The sequence below is a fragment of the Chanodichthys erythropterus genome, chromosome 18, assembly GCF_024489055.1.
Source record: "Chanodichthys erythropterus isolate Z2021 chromosome 18, ASM2448905v1, whole genome shotgun sequence".
Classification (NCBI taxonomy): domain Eukaryota; kingdom Metazoa; phylum Chordata; class Actinopteri; order Cypriniformes; family Xenocyprididae; genus Chanodichthys; species Chanodichthys erythropterus.
In genome coordinates this window covers 10,375,808-10,398,949 of record NC_090238.1, presented here as the reverse complement: position 1 = coordinate 10,398,949, position 23,142 = coordinate 10,375,808, and the positions used below count along the sequence as shown (strand labels likewise).

Genomic DNA, 23,142 nt, shown 5'->3' with positions numbered 1-23,142 from the left:
GTGTAGCTTTTAATTTCTTAAACAACCATGTAGGAAGACAAATCATGGCCATATTTATTCCAGGATGACAATGTCAAGATTCATCAGGCTCAAATTGTGAAAAAAATAAACACATTTCCATCAAGAGGTGCATCAATTTTTGTTCAAGATCTTGTATTGACAATACAAGAGTCGAGCACTTTGTCTACTCCAGCACATCCCAAAGACTTTCAATGAATTTAAGGTTACAATTCATGTGTGAAAATGATTCTTTATGTTCCCTCCCAACCATTCTTTCACAATTTGAGCCTGATGAATCTTGACATTGTCATCCTGAAATATGTCCATGATATGTCTTCCTACATGGTTAAGAAATTAAAATCTGCACACTCCATACACTACAGTTAAAATAACTGTTGTCAAACATATAACATGCAAGAAACATAATAATCACTGCAATAATGGTCCGGTCAGAGATTCTTATTTGCCTATTTAAATCCACACCGATTTTTTTTTTTCCTGATAAATTGATCAAATAAATGCAGTCTTGGTGAGCATAAAAACTCTTAAAAAAAAAAAAAAAAAAAGAAGAAGAAGAAGAAGAAGAAGAAGAAGAAGAAGAAGAAGAAGAAGAAGAAGAAGAAGAAGAAATTTAGTATTTAAAACATTTGACCGGTAGTGCAGATAATTGATCCACCATTAATAAACATCTGATTTGCTTAAAAGAGCTGTTTATTTGCCTAAACATTTCTTTTAAACGCATAACTTGCTGCAAAAATACCACATAGGCATGCCAGGAATAAATGATTACAAAAAATCCAATAATTACAATTTCTTTAAAACAATAATTTTCTGTAATCCTTTGGATTAAATATCTTGTTTATACAATGATTTTTTGAGTTTGTTTGCTGAAGTGTAATATAATCTGTCCAAACAAATCAGAAATCTGTCATAATGTTTTTCAAACTTAAACTTAATAAAAAAAAGTTTGTGAACAAACTGAGAAGAAGCATGAAGATGTGGGGGTCCATCAGAAGGATTATTCACTCTTTGAAGAATGAAGTTTCAATGCTTTTTTCTCATGAGTGAGCAACCAAACTTTAATATCATCTCCCTTTCCTCCCATATATGATCCACTGTCCCCTGAGCTGCGCAGCACCCGGTGGCATGGCACTATCAGTGGAATCTGAGAGAACAACAGAGAAAAAGATGCATCAGATGAAGAAAAATTCTTCAAGATAAATCAATCTTTAATGAACAATCATCATTGTAACAAAACTCACAGGGTTTTTCTTCATGGCTGAGCCCACGGCTCGCACAGCATTTGGATTCCCGATCATTTCAGCAAGCTGCTTGTACGAGACCGTTTGCCCAAGCCCCACTTCCTTCAACAGAGTCCACAGCACATGTGCTGTAAAAGAATCTGAGAAATAGTGAGAGGAAGGAAAGCAGTAAAAAACAGTGGCAGTTAATGTCCTGGTTAATATTTTAACCCCTGGTTTCACAGACAAGGCTTAAGCCTAGTCCCAGACTAAAATGCATGCTTGAATTGTTTTAACTGAAAGCAATTTGCACTGACATATCTTAAAATGTCAATGGCATTGTTATTTTCTCAAGATGCACACCAGTAATGTTTTTTTCTAAGACATGGTTATAAAAGCTACTAAAATGTCCAACTGAACTTATTGTGGCTTAATCTAAGCCCCGTCTGTGAAACCAGGCCTAAATGAGTCTGGTGAAGTGGGATTATCTGTGTATATGTGACTAACCGCTCTGCATTAGCGGATGGTGTAAGGAAGGCAGAAGAAGAGTGCTGATGGACTCGGGTTTCATGAAGTAGCACTGAAGCCAGTCAACACAGCGCTGTAACTCAGGGCTCATTTCTGACTGGCCAATAGGGTGTACACTACAACACATACACATGCATCAAGTCAGCATGAAACGGATATGAGATTTATATTAGATATCCAGTTTGCAAACGAATTGTTCTTTTGAACCGGTTCTTTTGTTGAACCAGTTCACCAAATCGGACTGAACTATCTGTAACCATCTCATGAATGTAACCATCTGTTTGTGGCTCAAGACAGCACAGATCTAGTTACTCAAACTCATTATCAGACGAGTCTGACAGTCACTCCATCTTGAAATGAGCCAATATCCAGGAGTATATCCTATCCTATGAACACACACACACACACACACACACACAGACACACAATACCAGTTGGTGGCGGAATGCCCCAGTAAGTTGTGTGCCAACCGCCAATAAACCCAAGAAGAAGATTCGAATTCGATAGCTACACTACTCCTATCACTACACTTTACGTGATATTAACATGTTGTAATTGGGCGCTGACTCAGTTACATGTTTGTGAGTTACCTCTCCTCCTTGTCTGTTCCCAGTTTGATATCAATGGTGTGAGCTCCCCTCTCACAGCCTCTCAGCAGGATTTCCCCCACTGGCGAACAAAGAGTCACATCACGCAGCACACAATGACCGCTGTCAGACATCGCAAACTGCACACAACAAGCAATCTGTTGTAAAACACATATATACTAAAGTCATGTGTAACAAAAAAATAAATAAAAATAAAAAATACACGTAAAAACGCATACAGCTATGACAAACTACAACCTACAACGCATACAGCTATGACAACACAACAAGCAGCTTGGTCATATGTATCAGTCCCCCACGTGCACACAAAACATCAACAGTTATTTTTTTGCGCAAGTAAAAAGTTACTGTTAATGTCACCAAGAGTTAATGAAAGGTGACATTACTTTATTACAGTTATTACCTACACGATTACAACGAACAATGAACGCAAGGTTTTTTTTTAAATATCTTTGGGAAATTATTTCAATTTCACTTCCTACTTAGAAAACGTACTAAACAAATCAGGAAACCTGACCAATCAGAGCACAGCATATTTGTGCTCAATTCTGTGATTGGACAGTTTGCTCTCAGCAGACCGCCAGTAGGTATATAATAATATATTTAATGTTCATTATTAACATTTTAATCTAGTTCATTATTAACATTTTAATCTAGGAAGTTTTGATAACAGGAAACAATAATCTTGTTTCATCCATCAATTCTTATTAGTTGAAATAAAGGGGATTACCATCAATTACCATACATTTTTATACCACTCATTTTGCACAAAATTTCATAAAGGACAAGACAAAAGTGTGTAAAAATGAAATTATTTAATTTCGAACAGTAGCCTAACACATTGACGCTGTGAAGGGTTTTGAACGTCCACAAGTGTGACACAGTTATCACAATTGTGTTCTTTGGTGTTCATGAGTGTGCAGCATCCTCTCTCATGCACAGGGAGGATGCTCTCACTCAGATTTATGAGAGACAAACTCCAAATTCAGCATTTGGTTTTATTTTTGATGCCTCCTCCTCATAGTAAAACTTGATGTTTGATGGAGTGCTTATTTGAGAATTCAGTGAAGCAGATCTGCCTCCCAGAACATAAGAGCAATTCTCAACCTTTATGAGAATTTAATGAGACATGAAGAATAGACTTGTAGAGATATGGGCAGGGCAGGACTTAGGGTGGTGGGGGCCCCTGGGCTTGAGTCACTTTCGGGCCCTACCTTCTATACATTACTTTAAATAGAACAAAATGATACATACACAAGCTATGTATTAGAGCTACACAATTCTGGATAAACTGAGAATAAAAATAGAGATCACGATTCTGAACAAACAACTTCAGCAATAATCATAAATTATGTTATTTTGTTAAGTCTATAAAAATGTTAATTGTTAATCTGAATCATTTATTTAAAAAAAAACTTTGGTTTGAATGAATGATTAAATTCCTCAATCAAATACACTTGTTTCATAGATGAATCAGCATTTTGAACGAATCTCCTGAATGAACGATTCAATGACAAATGTTTTTTTAAGTAATTTGTCGCCATCTGGTGGCGTAACAATATAATCGATCCAATCGTTATTTGAAGTGCAAAGCTACTTTCAAAAGGTGACTAGTACAGTATACAGAGTTACATGTTTAAAAAAAAGACCGTTATAATTTATTTATATGATCAATTATTAAAAAAGGTTTTCTAATAAATAAATAATGATTAAAAAAGTTCAAAGTGATCATGGTGTTTATTGCAATGCACAAATATCTTGGTCAGAATGAGAATAAAACACTTATTTACCTGGAAAACATACTGAAAAACAAACAAATACCTTGTAAGGTTGCAATCATTACAAATCATTTGTATTACATATAAATAGCTAAATCTATGAGTGTATAAATCTGTTCTTGGTAAGTCTGACATATTGTATAGATTATATACATCTCCAGTATACATATAGGCAGTGTTAGGCTGACTTTGACCTACAGTATGTCTACTACATCACATAAATTACAATCTTAGAGAATAATATATAACAAAATTAAATAAGCATTTTCTCATTACCATGGCATTTTAAAGATCATTAGATGTAATTTAGTACTCTAGCAAAAATACATAAATAGAACTTCATAGAACATGCCTAACTTTGTTCAAATTTAGTGGTAGGCTAATATAAGATAGCAATTTTAATATAGGAAGTGCCTTCTGTCAGCATAGTGGAATACTAGCGCGACTCGAATGAAGTGCACTCAACATTTGTACATATGCCACAAATGTGGTTAAAGGATGGCTGTAGTCGGCCAATTTCATGTAAATTCAAGGTGAGGTATTTAGCAGCCGCAGATCTCAAAAAAAAACTTACCGATCGGTGCGATTTGCTGCTTAAAGTCGGAGGAGTTGAATACGTACTGAAGCCATACATGCACTTTGCTGTCTTTATTGCAGATGAAGCTGTTTATATATATTTGTGAAATAAACGCATGTTTCCAACATTTACGTGCAGTAAAAAACTATTCATTCAAACCCTAATGCACTACTTATTTCAGCGCCTACAGGCCTTTGTACAATGAAGATCAACATAAGCTTATTCTTTTTAAATATCAAAGTCTATTTTTATACTTTTATTTCGATAAATATGGCATACATAATAATACAAATTGTGTTTAATATAATACTATTTCTACATGAGAACTGTTAATGTTGTAAAAACTGACTCATGTACATGGCATTTTTACCATAGTAAAAAAACATTGTCATTCGTCTCTTTATTGCAGAACAAGATCGTCGCATACAAAAATATACAGAGGATTTACAACAGTACTCATTGTTATAGCAGCAAATGAACAAAATCAAATTATTTCTCCAGGGAATAACATTAAATGAACACATAGGCTACTTCCGTTTTGTATTTTCAATACACTCCTTACAGATTATACAATCTTAATATATTGCAGCAGTTCAGTTTAAACTGGTATGATGTAAAATTATCTCAAATCTTCACACTATTAATTCTTCGGACTATTATGGACGTACACTTCCAGATTTCCATTATTTGTAAATAAATCTCACAAGAACATTATCATATAGCCTACCAATTTCTAAAAATAAAGATTTTTTTAAAGACAATATTCCTTTTATTCCAAATAGGCTAACAGATTTGTGTGGACACACAATCGTTGTGATAAAACTCAAATGACAACATTGCAAAAGTTTCTGCTCGTGGAAACCCTAACCAAGGCAGTTTCAGAAAGTAAATAATAAATATCATTACCAGAAGAAGCCGACTGTGTAAATCCTTGACATAAACCGTTCGCATTTAAAGTTATTAAAGCATTTTCCCGAGAAGTCGCCGGCGCGAAGGTAACAACTGATACACTGCTTTGCGGATAGGCGGAAGTTAACTGACGTCATTGTGAAAAGGGTCTATTAAATTAAAATTTTCATTGCAGGGGCAGGACCAGGTAACAATGCTAGTCCAATCAACAAACTTTAAATGAAAAATTAAAAGACTGACATATTATTGAAAAAAATCTAACGTAAATGGGCGGGGCCCCCTATTGGGCGGGGCCCATGGGCTTGAGCCCAGTCAAGCCCAATGGTAAGTCCGGCCTTGGATATGGGCCATGTGGAACCTGGGCTTAAATGAACCTTCATTAGAAATTAAAAATTGTCATTGTCATCAGTTATTCCAGTATGACTCTATGTCGAGTGTTCTGATCATTTTCTTTCCATTAAATAGTAGTATGTTTTTAAAAGACAAATGTTAAAGCTGGGTTAAAAAAGCTAGGTGTAAGAAAATGTCTTATATATTGGTTTATACAGATTGATAGGAAATAATTTACTTATACACTGTTCAAAGGTTTGTGGTCATTTTTGTTTTTGTTTTTTTGAAATAAATTTAATTTATTAACTTTTTCAGCAAGGACAGAAAAAGTATGGACAAAAGGTTGACAGAAAACATATAACTTTTTCACAAAAATATTAAGCAGCAAAATCATTTTCAACACATAATAATAAGAAATGTTTTGAGCATCAAATCTCATTAGAATGATTTTTGAAGGATCATGTGACACTGAAGACTAGAGTAATGATGCTGAAAATCTGGCTTTGCATCACATGAATAAATTCTGAAAACAGTTCTTTTCAATTGAAATAATATTTCACAATATTATATAAAATAAATATCAAGTAAATACTGAACAGCTTGGCCACACAAAACAAACACAATAATACTAGAGTGTTGCATATTGTTTAGACACAGAACAAATAAACTGCTTTATCACCAATCAACACGATTTAACATATAGTTTCTTGTTTTTATATTGCTTGCACTGAAAAAACATTCAAAATGCAAAATTGATGTGGCTGTTCCCTGACCACAAAGAGATTCCTTCACTTCTGAGTTTGTCCATGTGAAAGTGCGACAGGTGTCACTAGTCCATGCAAGGCTGTAAAAGACAAATACAGAATAGACATGAGTCTGTCAGATTAATTTGTGTACTCACTTTCACACTTTGCACTCCCTAAGGCTATGTATATATATATATATATATATATATATATATATATATATATATATATATATATATATATATATATATAATTTATGATGTGTAGATACACTTTATACAGTAAATAAAGGGACAATGTAGAGGTGAACGAGAAGAGCATATGTGTCGTGCTCTCACCGTGCAAATGGGAAGACTTGAAACTTGTGCTGTTGAGGACTGCAGCTTCAGAACTGGAGCAAATGCACTTTTTTGCTTCACTATGGAACCACATTAAATAGAAAGTGTGAAACCACCAAAATATATTTTCAGGAGTGTAAATAATTGCATATGATCATTACATATGCAATTTGACTAGGATTCAGTTTAATGTCATGAATTGTCATTTGAAATTCAAAAATAAACTAAAGACAGAAATGAAAATCGTTGTAAAAAAATGTAAAATCAATTGTTGTTATATATATATATATCGTAAAATATTATATTTTGTATAACTATAATTCAGAGGGGTGTCCTCCGAGGCACGAGGCAATCCATATTAAAAAAATAAAAATAAAACAATGCAAATATTACAAAATGTGACATTAAAAGGTTGATAAATCAACTTTTTTTTTTTTTGTACAGGTATAAGTTACAGCGGGAGTCCACATCTCTCATGTCTCCTCTGAGCCCATTGAGTTTTAAAAGAACCCCTAAAGCATGTGGTGGGTTTTATTGGGGGGTAATTGAGAATGAATGGGGGTCAAGTCAAGTCACCTTTATTTATATAGCCACGTTCGTGAATCACTCTGAATGAACAAAATTATGGCGTTAATGGGAAGACTAATTAAAAAGTATATAAAAGCAGCTCAGCCACTTAGATATCACTGCTTTATTTCACATCAAAATCAAACTTCAAATGGCCTGAAAACATGATGACTTTGGGGTTTTTGTTTTAATGAGCAATCAGCTTGGTAAAATTAAAGATACATCTTCGTGTCTGTGACAGACAGTGTTTACTGAGGCTGATGAATTGTTACTGCCTTTAGTTATTATTTTGGAATAAATGTAAAAATGAAGGCCGGGGTTCGAGTCTCAGCATCGGCAGCACGTGTAGTGGGGGAAGTGAATGAGCAGCGCTGTCTTCCACTCTCATTACCCGCAAGTGAGGTGCCCTTGAGCAAACCACCTAGCCCCCAATCGCTCCTCAGGTGCCACAGCAAAAACAGCTGCCCACTGCTGGTGTGTGTGTGTTCACAACTGTGTGTGTACAACGTGGATGGGTGAAATGCAGAGCACAAATTCCGAGCATGAGACACCACACTTGACCACACGTCACATCACCTTCACTGGTAAAATTGTAGTAGTTATAATTAAATTTTGGATTATGCAACATTCAGAATTTGAATGCAAGGCAGAAGAGTTAAAGGCTTAGTTCACCCAAAAATGAAAATTATGTCATTAATGACTCACCCTCATGTCGTTCCAAACCCGTAAGACCTCCGTTCATCTTCGGAACACAGTTTAAGATATTAGATATTAAGATTTAGTCTGAGAGCTTTCTGTCCCTCCATTGAAAATGTATGTACAGTATACTGCCCATGTCCAGAAAGGTAATAAAAACATCATCAAAGTAGTCCGTGTGACATCAGTGGGTTAGTTTTTGAAGCATCTAAAATAATTTGGTCCGAAAAATAACAAAAACTCCGACTTTGTTCAGCATTGTCTTCTCTTCCGGGTCTGTTGTATATATTCGCTTTCACTCCACAGTGACGCTGCTTCTTCTTTCCTGTTTTAGGGCGGTTGGTGCATTACCGCCCCCTTCTGCTTCGGACAGTGATGCTGATGACGTGTTATCTAGTGCGCCCGAGCTTCGTTTACAGTCTGAGGGAGACGCAAGCTGTATTCAAGCTATTCTACATTGTTTGTATTTTGGTATTGCTATATTTTTTTAAAATGGTGCGTAGGTGTGCATGTCGTGGATGTCCTGTAAAACAGGAAAGAAGAAGAAGAAGCAGCATCACTGTGGAGTGAAAGCGGATATATACAACAGACCCGGAAGAGAAGACAATGCTGAATAAAGTCGTGGTTTTTGTTATTTTTGGACCAAAATGTATTTTAGATGCTTCAAAAACTTCTAACTAACCCACTGATGTCACATGAACTACTTTGATGATGTTTTTATTAACTTTCTGGACATGGACAGTATACCGTACATACATTTTCAATGGAGGGACAGAAAGCTCTTGGACTAAATCTAAAATATCTTAAACTGTGTTCTGAAGATGAACGAAGGTTTTACGGGTTTGGAACAACATGAGGGTGAGTCATTAATGACATAATTTTCATTTTTGGGTGAACTAACCCTTTAAAATGAATTGAAATTTAAATAAATTCGTAATTCCACTGTAATTTTTAAGTAGGAAAGCAAAGTTTGTCAAGATAAACTTTGAATGCTGGTTTTTGGGGGGAAAAAAGGCTAAAAAGTCTTGAAGTTTCACAGTGTAAGAAGAGAAAGATGTGTTCTTACCGATGTAGTGTTGTGTGTCCTCTGTGGGACTGTCTAAGAATGCCTGTGTGGCAGCCATGGAGAAGTTTGGCACAGAGGAGCGTCCGTGTGCTTGTGTTTGCCCGGCCATAGACGGGTGTGTGTTTGAGTGTGTGTGCCTTGGCATGTTGGACTGTGGGTGCAAATGTGCGTGTCTGTTCACGCATGTGTTGATATTGAAATCAGACTGTTGGGATGTGCAGCCTGAAACAAAGCCAGTGTTTGAACTCCGACTGAATCCCACTGAAAGAGACATTAATTTATTAAAACACTGTTGTGAAACATATGTACCATACTCACATGCATACATACTGCATACCTCGTTCTACATTCTGTGAGACCTCTGTGTTTGCAGTTAACTGTCCATCAAAGGAGTTTACACCGATAATCCCGTGTGAATTTGTGTGGGATGGGTTTCGTGGGCTCCCGTGGAGTGCCTCTGCTATGTCCGATGCACTCTTTAGAATCACCTCCTATTGTGAGGCGCAGAGAAATTATAACACTTGCCACTCTGGATTTCAGCAGCAATCGATATTCTTTACAATTTTAAGTGGATCCTTCCTAATGTCAGAGAAAGTGCACATCCAGGCACTCACATAGATTTTAGTATTTAAAAAGTCTTTATTTGCAGAGCTACATATTAAAAATTATTTTTTTTTATTTTGATTTACCCATAGTATTTATTGATTACCAGACGCATTCTTGGACAATATTTTTCTTATTACTAATCGATATTGTTTATCTGGGTAGCAAACCAGAGTATAAAAAAATCTAAATGTTATGTTCACCTGGTTGTTGTGAGGCATTCCATAAAACGTCTCTATGAGATCAGCTGCTCTCTTCAGTAAGACCTCCTGTCAATCAAAAATGAAATGAAATAAAATATAATATAAAATAAAATAATAAAATAAATACTGCTATTTGTGTATTTCCAAGTGTCAAATAAAACGATGAGCAGAGAATCAATTCCCTGTTTGGAGAGTTGGTGACATGCTTTTTTATGAATGTGGGAAGAAATAAAATGTAAATTGAGAAAGTGTGAAGTCCACTTAGTGTTTCTGGCTCACTTTTGGAAGTCTTTCCACATCACCAGGATGATGAGGAATGACCTTCTGCAGCCGCTGGAACCCATAGTCAATGGTTGGTTCATTTAAAGCTTAAACAGAGAAAATAAATTCTTATTTAAACTCTAATGCATCCGCCAGCAAAAAAAACAAATGAGAAAGTCTGAGCATCCAAAAAGGCATTATGTAAAAAAAATGGAATATATTCCATAACTGTGGTTACAGTAAAATTGCAAAGTTTTTTGAATTTCCGCAAACTCAATAATTCTCACCAGTGTAAATAAAACGTCCTGGAGGTCCCCTACAGAACTGTTTGGATTTGTAGGACAGTGTTACTTCCACAACACCAGGAATGTGATGAGGTGGAGTCTGCACACGAATCGCATGTGGTGTGATCAACTATAACAAAACAGAAGAAGTCATCACCCTCATGGGAATTAGAAATTCTGATCTTCACCAAATTCATTAAGGAAAAATGTATTTCACACCCTGCAAAATTTGCAATTAGCGTTTTGAGTAAAAATGAACAAATGGAATGAGGAAAACTGAAACAAAAAAGTATTTATTGATTGTCAACAGAGCTTGAGTCTGTTACACACCTCACTCCAGACCAGCATTGTTCCGAAAACCACCTGTAGACCATCAAAGAACTGATCTCCAATAATAATCACTGAGGCTCCACCTGATGTCCAACCTTCACTCGGACTGATGGCCTTAATGCAGGGAATCTCAGCTACATTCACACACAAATATTAGCTCAAAACACTGAATAATAGCATTGCACTTTACAGATACAGAGTGTAAATAATTGCAATAAATATTTTTTTTTTTTTAATGTATAAAAACATTATTTTTAATGTCACTCTCTCTGTGTCAATGATCCAGCACCAACACTGTTATTTATTAACATTTTTTGGGGGTGTAATTTGGCTTAATTATACAAACTCCTAAAAAGCTGCAAATATGTTTGTTATTACTGTACCTTCAATAAACTCAAATCGTCTTGCTCTTCTGCCATGCTTAGAATTGTTATGGACAAATATGTTATCAGAAATGGCTAGAACATGGCCCTTAACGGAGGCTGTGGTAGAGACCAGCACCTGCAATGCACAGAAAATTTTACTAGTGTAGTGCAGGAAATTTAGCATACAAAAGAATATTTTGGGATGAGTAGAAACATTTCATACATTTTTTAATTAATTCAATTAATGTAAAGTAATAGTGTTAGCTGCAATTTTAATCTAAAATGTGATCCAGGTTGATTAAATAAGGTTTACAATAAGGTTTCATTTGTTAGTTAATGTGAATTTACAATGAACAATAATCTCAACATTATAATACATTTTTTATGATAATAAATATGTTAACATTAGTTAATGCACAGAACTAACATGAACATTTTATTGTTAACAAGATTAAAGCTTAAAAATATGTTGCTCATTGTTAGTTCATGCTAGTTAATGCATTAACAAATAAGACCTTATTGTAAACCTTATTTAATCAACCTGGATCACATTTTAGATTAAAATCGCAATGGTAAAAATGTTACCAATTATCAGACACACAATTGACATCAGTGACATGACTATTAAACTTTTGTACCTGGAAACGGCGTGTGTCTCGTGGGTTCCCAGCGTTCTTCAGGCAATTTTGATTACATTTGAGGAAAAATTTTAGGAAGAACCTAATTATGCAATAAAAAGAAAGGAGCATAATTTGGAGGGCAGGACTAGCACCATTCCTCTGCAAACATGTGAAGGTATGTGTGGATCAGGGAATGCAGAGAAAAAGTCAATGAGAGAATGATTTAAGAAAATGAAATTTTAGAAACAGAGAATTGGAGAGATGAAACAATACAAACTGTCTGCCTGCTTTTATCCTCAATGCTGATGAAACCAAATTTCTGGAATGAATTGTTTATTAAACAATAAACTTCTTCTCTCCCTCATTTGTACTTACACATTACAGAACATGAAGTTCTTTACTCAATTCAAATTTTATAGAATGTAACTGATTGTTCTACCTGTCAATAATGACGGGGTCTGATGGTGTTTCATTCCTGTTTCCACAACTTTTCTTACCACAACATCGGCTGTAAAATTCACACATAAAGTTATTCAAATCTTTCCATAAGGATTAATCACTGCATCAACTGTAAAAAATGTAACCTGCATATTGCAATTAAAGCAAATAAACACACATTAGAATATGTGTATGTGTGTTTTTTGCATGCATGGGATTTTGTCTATTAATGTGTTAAAGTGCATTTTGACAAAAGTTACCTGCACATTGTCTCATGAGTGAGAAGAACACGACACATTTCAGGGTTTTTATCTTGACCTTCGAACACAATTGCCTGAGAAAGTAGAAGTAATGTAGGCAAATGGCAGGTTAATGTTATGCAGAAGAAAATATATAAACATATCATGTCAATATTAACGTGTATTTCAGTGTATCATGATCTGTGGACAAAGCATCCTAAATATAACATAGCTAATCACTTCAGAATGTCTTCAAATTATAAAAACAATCTGTGGGGAAAAAGTTTTTTAAACATTTAGTCTTGACTGAAGCAAACTTTCAATGCTAAGACATACAATATTCATACAAATAAAGTGCAGAAATTGTTTACCTGTTTGGTCACAGAGTCTATCAAACGGATGTACAGATCTTGCTCTGTTCTGACACCTAAATGACATGAAAATTAATAACACCATCAGTACTAAACATCAAACAAATGACAGTTCAAAGTAAGTGTATTTATTAAAGAAGACTAGTTCTAATACAGGCATTGCTCACCATTGTTGTACAGTAACTGGAGTTTGTAATGGATTCCATTGTTTGTTTTTTCACTTACTGGCTCCTAAATCAAACCGATAAAAAACAAATATATGCTTTTTCTTACATAGCATCATAACTTCTAACTAATCAAAATCCAGTGTTTAATTTATTCCACATTTCTCCTCACCTTCTCTTTTTCAACAAAGTCTACAAATGCAGTGTGCTCAGTCTCCACAGACTGACCTTGACTGTCATATAAAGCCAACACAAAGTGAAAGAAGTTTGACTTGCGCAGATTGGCGGGCGGCTGTTTCTCAAAGTGCGCTCGGGCAAGACCAACACCTCTGCCAGAATTAAACAGAGCAACTACTTTAAAAAAAATAGAGAACTTTACACAAAGCTTGAGTGTATCTGCCATTAAAGCAAATTCTGTATAGCACATTATGTCACTTTATATTAGGTGTCTTTAAATACTGTACCTACATAAAAAAATGTTATGTACATTGTGCTTATTGTGCTGCTATTGAGGTGGGATACGGGTAAGGTTAGGGACAGGTTTAGAGGTATAGGTAGGTTTAAGGGTGGGTTAAGGGGTAAGGGAAGGTGAACATTGTAATTATAGATGTCATTAAAGAAATTATTTACAGCTGTAAATGACTTGCAGATAAAAACATGTATGTACACAATAAGTGCATTGAATCAAATGATTAATTTAAATGTTAGTACAAAGTAGTTAAAAACACTTAATAAGGTGGGACCACATAATGAATTTTATATAAGTAATATAGTAATATATAAAAAATTGTAATATATAATTTTAGTAATATTTAAAAAAATAAAATACATAAGGTTTATATATAATATTTAGACCAATTTTATATAGACATATTTTAGATAATTTTATAAGTGTATTTAATGTACTAAAAATGTATATTAATCATTTGATACAATTAACTTGTTATACTTTTAAAAAATAGCATCTCAATAGCAGCAACATGAACACAATAAGTACATTATACCTAACAATTTTGCTTTAGTTAAGTCCATAGCAGTTAAAGACACCTAATATAAAGGGTATTTTTAATAGAATTAATTAAATAAGTAGCTTATTCAAATCTTTCCCATAAGGATGCGTACATAAAACAAATTATTTATACTTGCTTTATCCATCTTACACATAAAAACACATAAAAGTTGACTGGAATAAGAAATTGACAGATCATATTCTTCTGGGATGCACCTGCTTACCTCTGAGCAGAAAGGTTACCCTCTGCCCGTCCAGCTAACTGCAGCCCGAGGCGAGCTGAGCCCTGAGCAGACCTGACCTCCTGCTTCATTGACTCCCGCGCGCTGCCTCTCAGTCCACAGGGATGCAAGAGAGCAGCTGACAGCAAAGTTCCTTCTCCCTCAGGACTGCAGTTTGTAGACAAACCGCATGAGAATATGGGTTGGTTAGGTGTAATAATGTGTTGTATGGGCGTGGCTGTGACGCACAAGGACTTAAACAGTCTCGCAGCGAAGCACTTTGAAAGTTGGAAACCGCGCGCTGCATCCGCGGAGTTCTTTCATTCTTCACCTGCTGCTGATGACCTGCTTGCCATTTAAAAAGTTTATTTATTTATTTATTTATTTTTTTAAATAAAATGTCTTACTAAACATTTTAAACATGTCTGAGATCAAATTCTTTACTCTGCTAATGACCACGGATCATTTCTTGTTTTGGCCTAATAAAATGTCTTAACTCTTTGACAAAATGTTTCGACGGTTTATTAATCGCTTTACATTATAATTATAATCATTAAAGTTCATTTTACAGTTTCATTTTCTGTGTCTATATAGGCCTATTAGCCTATAATGTATGACTTGTGACTTTTTGTTTGTATTAAATAGGCTACTAAATGTAATGAAATAATCCATAACTCACATAGCCTATTCTCAAAATGTAATGCGGAAGTCGTAATTTTGTATGTGCGAAATAAGTGCATAAAGGCATGTTTCATGGAAAACATTTGAAAGGCAAGTCCTCAATTTTATTATTACTCTTTTTTTTTTTCTCCATCCAAAACTAATTCACTAATGAGATCATGTGTGCACAAGGTAATCTTTGGTTAAATAAAATAAATAGGACTGTGAAAAGGAAAGCATAAAAAGAGAAAAGCAAGAGATGAGTTGAAATAGAAATAGGTTCAACATAATATTCCAAAATATTTAATATAATAACAATTTAATCAAGGGTTTCATAGCTACTGTAGCTCTACAATACATTGTATGGGTCAAAATTAAATTATTTTTCTTTTATGCCAAAAATCCTTAGGATATTAAGTAAAGATCATGTTCCATTCCTTTTTTTTTATTTCCTACTGTAAATATATCAAAGTTATTTTTGTGAGTGGATATGTATTGCTAAGGACTTAATTTGACAACTTTAAAGGCGATTTTCTCGATATTTATTTATTTATTTTATTGCACCCTCAGATTCGAGACATTCAAATAATTGTATCTCGGACAAATATTGTCCTATCCTATCAAACCATACATCAATGGAACGTTTATTTATTCAGCTTTAAGATGATGTATAAATCTCAAAGTTGAAAATGACTCTTATGACTGGTTTTGTGGTCCAGGGTCAACTATGTAATTTGACAATTAGTTATGTTCGTTTATCATTAAGCAGAATTTCTTCTTTAGTTACGTTTAATTCTATGTTTGAGATTGCATTGTTATACTGAATATGTACAGTTATTTGGAGTAGCCTAGTCAGTTCTTTCTGAAGGAACAAAATACGGTTAACCTATAACGAAACAGATGTTGCAACTTGACAGTAATTATACAATTGTCACTGATTTATTGATTGTTTGAATTAATTATGTTAGTTTGGTACATTTTAGAGAAAGTTGGTTCTTTCTTTCAAAGAATAAACGGTCAACTTCAAACTAGAATTAAGCAAACTGGAAGTCTAAGGAAAACTACCGCCACCTGCTGTCCCGGGAACGCCAGTACAAATACGAGATGATTCTGGAGGAAAATTGGCAGCAAGTGAAACTTTTTTCTGTAAAAAAGTATATATTTTTCTTGCTGTACCTGAAAATGTTTGCTTATTCCACCAATTAGTAAAATATAAAAGCTCACTGAATACTGAGAAGTAATAAATGAAGTATTGTATTTGGATCGGTGCAAAATATATGAAAGTATTTTTTTAAATGAATTTGAAGATTAGTATAATTGACAGGACAGTTTATGAATTTTCAATAGCATGTCACATGAGAATATATGTCAGAATATGCATTTATATGGCTCTGAATTTTCTCTCAAACACAGATTTGCATTTTTAAGAATAATGATTTGAAATGCTATAAAAAAAAAAAGCAGATCAGCTGAAAGACAAAAATGTGACCTGGTCAGTAAAACAATATTCATGCTGATGCATTTATGGTAACAAACATTTTTAATTCGAAGCAAAAGCTGAAATCTATAAGGCATATTTCCTGGTTAATCTAACTTGATATCCATACACAAATGGATTCATCTTTATCAATTCTGTGCCAAACTCCCCACAGGAGAACCAAAGAAAAAATAATGCTGAGAGTTTCTATCTCTCATCATATTTTCACAGTGCCCCCTTACATAGTCCTGCATTTCTGACGGATGAAAACAAAAGTGTTCCAGCAAAAGACTGCCGTGTTCTTTCTAGAGACTATCCCAGAGTGACACTGATACAACATACACAAGCATTCATCTGCTATGACTCAGATAACGGAGCACTGAGTGGAGAGGCGCCGTCCAATACAGATCCTGCAGAGAGAGATTAAAAATAGTCAAACAGTGAACTGAAGAGTGGCAAACAAAATGTCAGACTTTATAAATGCATAAGTGTCTTACCCCAACCCAAGCATGAGGATGTGTGTCAAAACTAGGGAGGGTAGCAATAACTTCAGCAAGTTTGTGTTCATTTCCTTGTCATTTTTGTCTGAGTTTCTGCTGCACAATCTGTTCCGCTTTGGCCGTTTAAAAATCAATGCTGCTGGTGGTACATTCTCTGGCCGGCTGGACCAGTCACAGATCCTTGCGATAGTCTCAGCTTCCTGTTTGCTCTCTGGTACCACTTCCTCCTGGAAGTGAAAGAGCAAAGCGTCACAACAAATTTTGATCTTTGGCGATTTCACTGTAATCAAGTCATGTAAGCAAGTCTGCAATGCAGTCAAAACATAGTATGTTTATAGTGGTACTCCAAGCATCAGCATACATATGTCAGCTAAATTAGATCTCCATATGCTTATATTGCAGTGTGGTCTGGTTGTGAGACCTCTAAAAAACCTGCATGTAGCAATCATATTTGGAATTTAACTGAAAAATAGAGGTTGCTCCAAGAACAAACTCATCATTAGTAATTAGCGCAATATTTGTACCACTTAAACCCACTGTTCCTGACTACAAGTTTTGTGAAAAGGTCTTAATAAATGCAAACTTATGCAATTGGGTCTTTTTTTCTTCTTTACCTGTGCAATGGTGTGTGTGTTGAAGGAGGCTGCACTGATGAGTGGAGGTGTTTGGACATGTCGAGGACTAGGAGGAAATAAATAACAGCCACTGTGATTAGAATGATCATACAATTCCTTGTCTTGACTGTACACACAGATCTCTTGAAGAGGTTTGTACACACCTGCTGCAGTGAGAGCTTGTCTGCGAACTACTGCTGGATTCCCGCTGTGCTTCCAGAAGCATTTTCTCTAGGTCTGTGATATCAGACAGGGCTGGTGTGTCCTCACTATGTTCGCTACATGAATCGTATTGGAGCTCCACCCATGAGTCTGGTGGAGAAAAGTACATCGTAGTATTTAGAAATGATTACTGAAGCAGTTTCTACTTTTTAGAATGGATGAATGTTTGTTTTGGTCTTTCAGATACATTACAATAATCACACATGCTTTACTACACGTTATCTAAAAAAAAAAAAAGGTTCCAAACTCCAAATATGTAACTAATGTACATATTTGGATGTTAGTCAATAAATCCCAACATAATCAGTTAAAAACGAGGCATTTACAGTTCAGTCACTGCAAATGCCTCGTGTCCGTAATCAAATATTTGTACTAACAAAAAAAGAACAACTGTTTGTTTTAGCAAACAAGTAGTTGCTGACTTGGCAGTATGGCCAGATTGGAACACAAAGTTCTGCATTGTACAGATTTATAAAGGAAAAACACGATGTACTTGTATACCAATACAATCTAGGAATGTTAATAAATAATTTACTGTTACTATCAATACTTATTGTTTTCATTAGCTGTCGACGTAGAAGATACGCTATTTAATCGAGTGAGCCAAATTGTACAACTTACCGTGCAGACTTTCTTCCTGAGTTATAAGTTTTTGAGTTGACATTGCTATTCTTTGTAATTTTGTTCACGCTATAAATGTAATGTGTCCTGAATTTGTTTGTTTGTGGACCAAAATATAAAGCTTACTCGCCCTGAGAAACATACGGGACAATACAGCGCTCTTATAAAACAATGACGAAACCTTTTGTTTACAGACAGACACCGCGCTCTTATTGGTCAGACTTTAGACCAATCATCTCAACCTACGTAGGTCGATCGATAGAGCTCTGGCGCGAACATGTTACACTCAGAATGTGTTGACTTGAGTGTTATTAAATACATTCATTTAAAATACAAGAAAATATACTTATTTTGTTCTCTTTGTAAACTATGCTGTTTAATAAAGTTTTTGATGCACACAACAAGACAAATAAAATAAAATAAAAACAGTAAAAGAATGAAAAGCTGTAATCAGTGAAAATATATAATGTAACTTATTACATATTGGTGAGTAAATTAAGTTTTTAGTCTGTTGTTAGTTGTTACATGCAAGTTAAGTTGGTATGGAGTGTGGGCACCCACCGGCAGAAACATAAATCGGTGCCTATGTTTTGCCCCTACAATGAAAACTACAGAGCTTTCATAAAACTTAGGCATTTAAATGTAAGAAATATTATTAGGAGATATAGAGTGACAGCTGATATTTACGTGCATTTTATGTAAGTAGTCTGCTTGCTGTTTTAAAGATCTCATTGACTTACGTTTCAAACTCAGAATTTTCATTATCATCAGAATTTTATTATAGGTTTTAAAAACAAATTTTTTAAGCAGTTTTAAATTTTATTTTATTTTATTTTATTTTATCTTATTTTATTTTATTTTACCTTTCCGACAACATCGCGACAACACTTTAATCACGCGAGACTGACGTCATATCCGGGAAAAGGTCGAAAACGATAGCAAGATATACAAACGTAGAAGGAACGGCCTCTTTTCTCTCGAAAATACAATCGTACATGGGACACTTCAACACCTTAATTCATCTGTTTTTCATATAATTATTATATTAGGAATATTTAAAGGTAAGACGCATGGTAAAGGATGATACTATTATACTGTGTTTATAGTAAATATATCTTCTGCCGAGCGTGCGGCCTTGCGCTCTATTTATGATTCTCCACATCGCTTTTGTATGGCTTAACTGAATTGAACAAGGCTTCGTGAGGCAGTGAATGAACGCAAATGCTGTATTAAATAAAGTAAGCATTTATAATTAAATTATCAAATTAATAAATATAGTTGGTTCCTCAGATGGGATATGTAATTAGGAGAATGACTACAAATATTTCACTAATAAACATGCCAACATGTTGTAAAATTTATTCTATTTGAAAAGTTATTGTTGTAAGTCTAAGAGAGTAGTTCTAAAACGTAATTTAGGTCAGATTCAGGAAACAAATATATGAGAATCCTGTTCTAGAGAAACTCGATTATGAATTTTGTGCTGGGCTTTTTATATATGAAAGTAAAGGTCTGTGTTTTGAGGTCTGTTATCACTCTTTACTTTAAAAAAAAATGTTTAATTTTTTCAGATGTCTGAAGAGTTGGTAAAGCAGTTGAGCAATTATAAAGCTCAGCTGCAGCAGGTGGAAGCGGCACTCTCTACAGATCCAGATAATGAAGATCTGCTTAAACTGCAGAAGGATCTCCAGGTTTGGGGCACAATTATCCACTGCTTTTTGTTTTTTAGTCAGTGTGTTCATTGTTGAGACCAGAGTCTTTCAGTCTGCCATATTTTGCAGGGGTCCAGTGTTTCTCATTTAGGTTGATGTTTTTGCTATAGCCTCTGACAAGATGAAAAAAGTGCCTTTCTATGTAAGTATATTCATCAAATCATTGCTGTTATGTGTCACTATAGGAAGTGATTGAGTTGACAAAAGACCTGTTGACATCACAGCCTGTGGAGGGTGCGGCCAGCACCAAAAGCTCAGAGACAGTCGCTCCCACTCACAGCTGGAGGGTCGGAGACCATTGCATGGCCATCTGGAGCCAGGACGGACAGTGAGTATCACACCAACACACACAGTGCTGGGAGGTATTTTGGGATTGTGGTCGGCTACATTTGGAAGAGGGATTCCAGTATATATCCGTACTCACCTGCTTACAGTGCTGTGTGATTGTCAGGTTGTATGAGGCGGAAATTGAAGAGATTGACAGTGAGAACGGCACGGCAGCCATCACCTTCGCTGGCTATGGCAACGCAGAGGTGTTGCCGCTTCATGTGCTCAAAGAAGTGGAGGAGGGCAGGAGCAGGGAAGAGAAGGATGGAAAGCCCAAATCCAAGTATGTAGACATGAATTAAAATCTGTTTTAATATAGGGCCTGTTTACACCTGATCACTTCATGTGTTTTTACTGATCCGATAGCTATCTGATTTGTTAAAAAGGTTCCATTTACACTTGACCTCATAAATGTGTCTCCGCAAAATGAATATAAATCCGATCTTCAATTCCCGCTCTATATGCAAATTTAACGAGTTCACATCAACAAAAGCAACAGATATGAGCTGCATTTTATTTAACATCAGCTATTTTTCAAGATCAAAGACCACAATAGGAGAGAGAGCAGCATCAGCACTGGTAAGATCATTTAGTCTCACTACTTTTAATGAAGGCGAGTGTGCGTCTGCGACTTACTTTCTGTTTCATTTGTGGCAGTTTGTGCATTGTCGATGCGTGTTGCAGCAGCGGTCATTTCTGGCTATAACATTATAACGTATATATAATATATATATAATATAGATTATCTCCTATAACAAGCTCTCACTTTTTTTTTTTTTATATTCTGGGACAAGTAAAATTTACATGCGTGGTTTCAACAATCAGATGCATTTATTACACTTGTCCAGTTTCGTCTGGAAAGCATCTGGTTTGAGTAAACCAATTTAAATCTCGAATGCGTTTTGAAGGGGATTTACACCTGGTCTGTTCACAATCGGATAGCTATCCGATCAGAGGAAACACATGAAGTGACCAGGTGTAAACAGGTCCATAGTGTCTAAACAGAGCAACATATCTTTATATGGTATAATATGATTTAAAAGCTCTAAATGAACAGTTGCTATATATATATATATATATTATATATATATATATCAAATATAAAATATAATATAATTTTACACACACATGGCACAGACATTATACACTTTTAAAAGATTGTATGTGCATATGTCTGAATAATTAAGATTTGTTAAGAAAAATTTTTCCTATTGTGTTTTCTCTTAGGAAAGAGCTGCTGGCAGAACAGAGGGAATATAAGAAGAAAAAGGCCCAAAAGAAGGTGCAGCGCATGAAGGAGCTGGAGCAAGAGAGAGAAGTTCAGAAATCCAAATGGCAGCAGTTTAACAACAAAGCCTATTCCAAAAATAAGAAAGGACAGGTGTGTATGAGAGAAAAAAGCCTGATTAATTTTGCAATGTTCTCTTAAACCCTGTTTTTTCTTTTTTAAACCCCATCACAATGTTCATGTTGTTTGATCTTCCTTTACAGGTGAAGAGGAGTATATTTGCATCTCCAGAGAGTGTGAATGGAAAGGTTGGCGTCGGCACGTGTGGTATCGCAGATAAACCCATGACCCAGTACAATGACACTTCAAAGTATAATGTCAGGCACCTAATGCCCCAGTGATCTGCCTTGTGTTCTGTCTGTGTCCTTCATCACCCACCATAAAAAAATGAAACAAACTAAAACCCACTTAGAAATCATAACCAAATCCGATTGGACAAGAAATTAATACAGTAACACATTTCCCCCTTGTTTTATTTGGAGTAATAGTGGGTATTTAGTCTGTGGATGTTAGAGCTGTTCTGTATTGAACGAGTCTCTGGATGTTCATCAGTCTTCAGTGATGACAGCTCCTGGTTAGTTTTACAGGTTCTCCTCATGCTCTCAGAACGAGTCTCTGTACGAGCTGTTGAGGATGGAAACTGTGCTCTATAGTTTTTAGATTGTGTTTGAACAAATGTATATGGAAAGCACTGGCCACCCTCATACACAGTTGACTGGTGTTGAACAGTTTAAGCAGTTGTTTTGTTTTGCTGTCTTCACCTTTTGTGTCTAATAAGCATTTTGCTGCAGTCCACTTGTTGTTACATTTGCTTTTCAGTTTTGTATATTTACATATTTGAGAGGAATAAACATTGATTTCTTGACATTTCTGTAAGAATTTGATTTATTTTAATTTGACTTAATTCAAGTTGTTTTCCAACTGACAGTTTAGATATAAATATTTTTTTCTTCATAGTAAATTGTAGAACACTTTAATTTCACAGCGGTTACATTACATTTACACGTGACCATGAGACACTGCAAATTACAAAAGCAGTATTTGACCGTGGAAAAAATACCTTGGTGAGCACAAGAATACATTATTATTAACATAATTACAGCATACGATTTTGATTAAAAAGTGTAGTATAATGATCATAGCTTAAATGTCAACATTTAGGGATTATAGAATAATTAGTAAATCAGTCAATAAAACTAGAAGTAAAACAATCTGTCAACCACATCTCC

General features: G+C 35.0%; 4 protein-coding genes across 10 annotated transcripts; 1 reads left to right on the top strand and 3 right to left on the bottom strand.

The window, feature by feature from the left end:
* Positions 1-529: 529 nt before the first annotated feature.
* Positions 530-2,868, bottom strand: mgmt (O-6-methylguanine-DNA methyltransferase). Of its 6 annotated transcripts, none has more exons than XM_067368011.1 (5): positions 2,785-2,868; positions 2,360-2,496; positions 1,749-1,885; positions 1,263-1,402; positions 530-1,165 (listed from the first exon to the last, which is right to left on the bottom strand). In XM_067368011.1, the coding sequence occupies exons 2-5, from the start codon at positions 2,488-2,490 to the stop codon at positions 1,019-1,021; spliced, it is 555 nt and encodes a 184-aa protein (XP_067224112.1). In that variant the 5' UTR covers positions 2,491-2,496; positions 2,785-2,868; the 3' UTR covers positions 530-1,018. The 6 variants fall into 6 exon arrangements, with proteins under 6 accessions (XP_067224112.1, XP_067224111.1, XP_067224110.1 ...); XM_067368010.1 differs by having other exon boundaries at positions 2,781-2,861; XM_067368009.1 differs by having other exon boundaries at positions 2,615-2,819.
* A 2,263-nt stretch (positions 2,869-5,131) lies between these two features.
* ebf3b (EBF transcription factor 3b) lies at positions 5,132-15,138 on the bottom strand. The gene is made up of 16 exons (XM_067367367.1): positions 14,496-15,138; positions 13,435-13,591; positions 13,266-13,329; positions 13,099-13,154; positions 12,749-12,822; positions 12,490-12,558; positions 12,069-12,150; positions 11,449-11,566; positions 11,066-11,199; positions 10,739-10,865; positions 10,470-10,558; positions 10,191-10,256; positions 9,722-9,875; positions 9,385-9,645; positions 7,056-7,135; positions 5,132-6,815 (listed from the first exon to the last, which is right to left on the bottom strand). Exons 1-16 carry the CDS (start codon positions 14,582-14,584, stop codon positions 6,801-6,803), a joined length of 1,635 nt encoding a protein of 544 aa, XP_067223468.1. The 5' UTR covers positions 14,585-15,138; the 3' UTR covers positions 5,132-6,800.
* A 1,285-nt stretch (positions 15,139-16,423) lies between these two features.
* Positions 16,424-18,771, bottom strand: bnip4 (BCL2 interacting protein 4). Its single transcript, XM_067367368.1, has 5 exons — positions 18,587-18,771; positions 17,908-18,055; positions 17,744-17,810; positions 17,127-17,356; positions 16,424-17,039 (listed from the first exon to the last, which is right to left on the bottom strand). Exons 1-5 carry the CDS (start codon positions 18,627-18,629, stop codon positions 16,994-16,996), a joined length of 534 nt encoding a protein of 177 aa, XP_067223469.1. The 5' UTR covers positions 18,630-18,771; the 3' UTR covers positions 16,424-16,993.
* A 736-nt stretch (positions 18,772-19,507) lies between these two features.
* Positions 19,508-22,780, top strand: smndc1 (survival motor neuron domain containing 1). 2 transcript variants are annotated; one of them, XM_067367505.1, is made up of 6 exons: positions 19,508-19,647; positions 20,158-20,277; positions 20,484-20,626; positions 20,750-20,908; positions 21,853-22,006; positions 22,117-22,780. In XM_067367505.1, the coding sequence occupies exons 2-6, from the start codon at positions 20,158-20,160 to the stop codon at positions 22,252-22,254; spliced, it is 714 nt and encodes a 237-aa protein (XP_067223606.1). In that variant the 5' UTR covers positions 19,508-19,647; the 3' UTR covers positions 22,255-22,780. The 2 variants fall into 2 exon arrangements, with proteins under 2 accessions (XP_067223606.1, XP_067223605.1); XM_067367504.1 differs by having other exon boundaries at positions 19,508-19,824.
* Positions 22,781-23,142: the final 362 nt, after the last annotated feature.